At 34.7% G+C, this 3377-nt stretch overlaps 1 protein-coding gene across 1 annotated transcript; it reads left to right on the top strand.

The window, feature by feature from the left end:
• Positions 1-2125, top strand: tmem196b (transmembrane protein 196b). The gene is made up of 3 exons (XM_077204889.1): positions 1-170; positions 1322-1378; positions 1583-2125. Exons 1-3 carry the CDS (start codon positions 6-8, stop codon positions 1856-1858), a joined length of 498 nt encoding a protein of 165 aa, XP_077061004.1. The 5' UTR covers positions 1-5; the 3' UTR covers positions 1859-2125.
• Positions 2126-3377: the final 1252 nt, after the last annotated feature.

Below are 3377 nucleotides of genomic sequence, written 5' to 3'. Positions count from 1 at the left end.
GGAGCATGTGCACCAAGCAAGCGCATCTTTGGAGTTTGCTGGTCCTCTCTGTCTTTCATATGGGACTCGGGGTGTCCTGCATCTCTCTGGGTGTGCTGGGGATCACACAAGCCCTGTGGCCGCAGAAGAGCCAAACCTCCTTTTCTACACCGGTATGGAGTGGCGCGTGTGTAAGTTATAGATTGTTCATTTATCTTCTGCATGGGATTAATATACTATATGACTATATTTGAATCTGAATAATAAAATGGACATGAATCTGAATAATAAAATTATATATATAAAATATATAATACACATAAAAAATTCATTTGAAAAATATACATTTTTGAAATTAAATTTCACGTGTATGTCTGTAAAATGCAGATAAAATGGTGAATTCTTATCTTGTGTGCTGATTTTTACTCAATTAATGTGATTTTTACCACTTTTTTCTCTAAAACCTGATATTATTATTGCTTTGAAGTACTGCATATCAACATAATTATATTATACTATTATATTATATTATTAGCAGTTTGCAGAAAGGATATTATATTGTTATATTTTTCTGCCAAATACATTTTACATTTATTAACATTTGTTTAATTATTGTTAATCAGTTATTCAATTATTACCATTCTCATTAACCCTGTCTCGAATAAGTTATTATATTAATTTATGATTTATTAGATTATTGTATATATATTTCTGTCAAATACTTTGTTGCATTAATTATTATTTTTTTAATTATTGATTAATCAATTATTCAATTATAATTATTTACATTAGTACTTATAGACCCCCTGTGTTGAAAATGTTGTTTATATGTCTATGTGGTGTTTTTAATATAGACAAATCATGTGCAAATTCATCAGTCAACTGCATAGAGTCGTGCAGGTATGACGCCAGAAACCAGAAGACTTATCCGCCCCTGGTTCCCTCGAGATATTCCAATGGGGGAACTTGACCATACTTTGACGTTTTGATCTAGTAAACTGAAGGCATGAAGAAATAATTTTCACAGGAAACATAAACATTTAAATTTGTCATTTTGATTATCAATGATGAGTTTTAAGGTATACAATTACTGACTGCAGGGGGACTTTAAATAAAGTTTATTATATTATATTATATTATGAATTTTATTTAAACACTTTTCTTTTTTTTAATTTACTTTAAATTCTGTAATTATTCTTATTTTTAAGTATGGAATTAATTACAGTGATTTTTAACTTTACAATTTCCAATTTGCAACTAAAATATGATATCCAGAATGTGTCATATGAAACTGTACTAGAATTTAATTTTGATTCTGTAACAGATCTCTGTTTTTTTTCAGTTTCTTGTCTGTGGACTATGTGGGATACTGTGTGCGAAGAAGAGAACTGGACCAACTGTAAGAGGATAGTGAAACACATCGCAACAACATAAATACTTCTTATCTAATCTATACACACATTCACAGAGATAACCACTGTAAGCCGACATCAGCTTGTAAACATTGTCACTCTCATGATACACTATCATGCAAAACAAAACGTTTATAATGCTGTGTAATTACTGTTATCTCATTTTTGTTTTGTTCCGCCTCACATCACAGATGATCCTGTTTTCAGCCTGTTGCATCTGTGGACTCATTGGGGGAATTCTCAACGTCCAGTTTGTGCGTGCGATGGTGAAACGGGCGAACAGCCTGTACTCTCTGCACCTGGCCTTCCTCTGCCTGGCCAGCCTGGGCATCTTGAGCTGCACTCTCTCCATCTGGCTCACCTGCAGACTCGCCAGCAGTGAACAGAAAAGGCTGTTTCTGGAAAGGGATCTGTCCCTGCATCATTCCGTGGAGATGGGCGAGAAGGTGAAGGCGGTGTGCGGGTGAACTATCTAGGGACTGTGAGATCTAATTTGCTTTTATTGAAAATGTAAAAAGTGCAGATTTGCTTTGTAGAATCAAAGACCCTTAAAGACAACAAGATGTTTCACTCGGCGGCCATCTTTGAAACATCTCTCGGGCAGCTCTGATCCCTTTGAATAGGGAAACATCAAATTCTCCAAAGTTGTTCACCAAACTTACGGTTAAATTTCACATTCGAAATCTGACAACAACTGTCTCATAAATTTTGTTTCTAAATGCTCAAATCATGACAAAAAATATGATTTTTTCCGGTGCAGTCATAAGTGCGTTTGCATCCGAAATCGCATACTCTCTTGAGTAGGTTCTTATTTTGAATAAGTAATTACTTCACGACTGCTAAAAAAGTATGTAGTATGAGTGTGTGTAGTATGAATGCAATCTGAACGTACTACATTTGCCATGTTGTCATTATCATGTGACCACCAGCTTCAGTTGCATTGCTTCACAGTCATAAATCCTCTCCCGTGGCCTCATGGGATATAAAGTACCTATCGTATGCACACTTCAGAATCTCCCTGGAAGTAGTAGGTCATCCGGGGACTTTTTACCTACTCTTTTATGAGTACTGTGAATTCGGACATACTTCTTTTGTCACATACTGTTTTTCACCTATAGCCTACTATATAGTGTGGACGTATGCGATTTCAGATGTAGTCCAACTCCTTCTATAGCAACCTGAGCTTTTAACGGCAGCTGCAGTGACACAATGATTTTATCAACTGCCGATTGGCTCTTTTATTTAGAAGGCGGGACTTATTTCGCCATATTGCGCATTGCACTTTCTCCTATTCATAGAATTATGAGTGCACCGTCTTTGTAGTCTATGTAAGTCTTTGGTAGAATTACTTAGATTGAAGTTAAGTCATGATTGTTTGTCTTTCATAAGATAGGAGCTGTTCTGTTTCGGTTAAAGTTATACAAATTAATCCTGGAATACTTTCTTAAGGATTTGGTTTTGTGGCATGAATAACATAACATAATGTTATAGCATCTTTGGTAAGTGAGTCTACTTTATTCCTGGTTTGCTTATCAGGGACAAAATCATGGATAAATTAGCCGACATTCCAGACATATTTTAACTGTCACTGGATGGATACTCAGGCGTGATGGTGTCATTTTGCGATGCTGAAGAATTCAATATATGTCAAACCAAAAGGTTAAAAGGTCAGGTTACAGGTATTATTAGGTATGTTAATGTTAACCTTGTAAAGCATGACATGTGAAATAGGCTAGTAGTTAGAGGAATATTTTGCCCAAACTGAGCAAAAATATGCAGTTTAGTAAAGTTGCTGATATTTATTTGGCGTAAAATGGATAAAATGGAAATTACATTTTTATAGCTTGTAATGGAAATCAATGAGATCTTAACAATATAGCAGTTTACTTCCATAAATGCATATAAATATTAATTGTCACTCTATATCTCTATATGACTTAGTTTCAATTATACTAAAACCCATTTTACTTGCAAAAACGTACACAC

Source organism: Siphateles boraxobius, unplaced genomic scaffold, assembly GCF_051911475.1.
Source record: "Siphateles boraxobius isolate OS27281-9 unplaced genomic scaffold, OSU_SipBor_1 12, whole genome shotgun sequence".
In the NCBI taxonomy this organism is placed as follows: Eukaryota; Metazoa; Chordata; class Actinopteri; order Cypriniformes; family Leuciscidae; genus Siphateles; species Siphateles boraxobius.
Note: the sequence above shows the minus strand (reverse complement) of the source record. Positions and strands in the feature narration are given on the sequence as shown.

Excerpts from the sequence above, each read along its gene's own strand:
- tmem196b (XM_077204889.1), top strand. The coding sequence starts at position 6 with ATGTGCACCAAGCAAGCGCATCTTTGGAGTTTGCTGGTCCTCTCTGTC. Across the intron at positions 171-1,321 it reads CGGTATGGAGTGGCGCGTGT|TTTCTTGTCTGTGGACTATG; the intron begins GTAAGTTATAGA and ends GTTTTTTTTCAG. Across the intron at positions 1,379-1,582 it reads AGAAGAGAACTGGACCAACT|ATGATCCTGTTTTCAGCCTG; the intron begins GTAAGAGGATAG and ends CTCACATCACAG.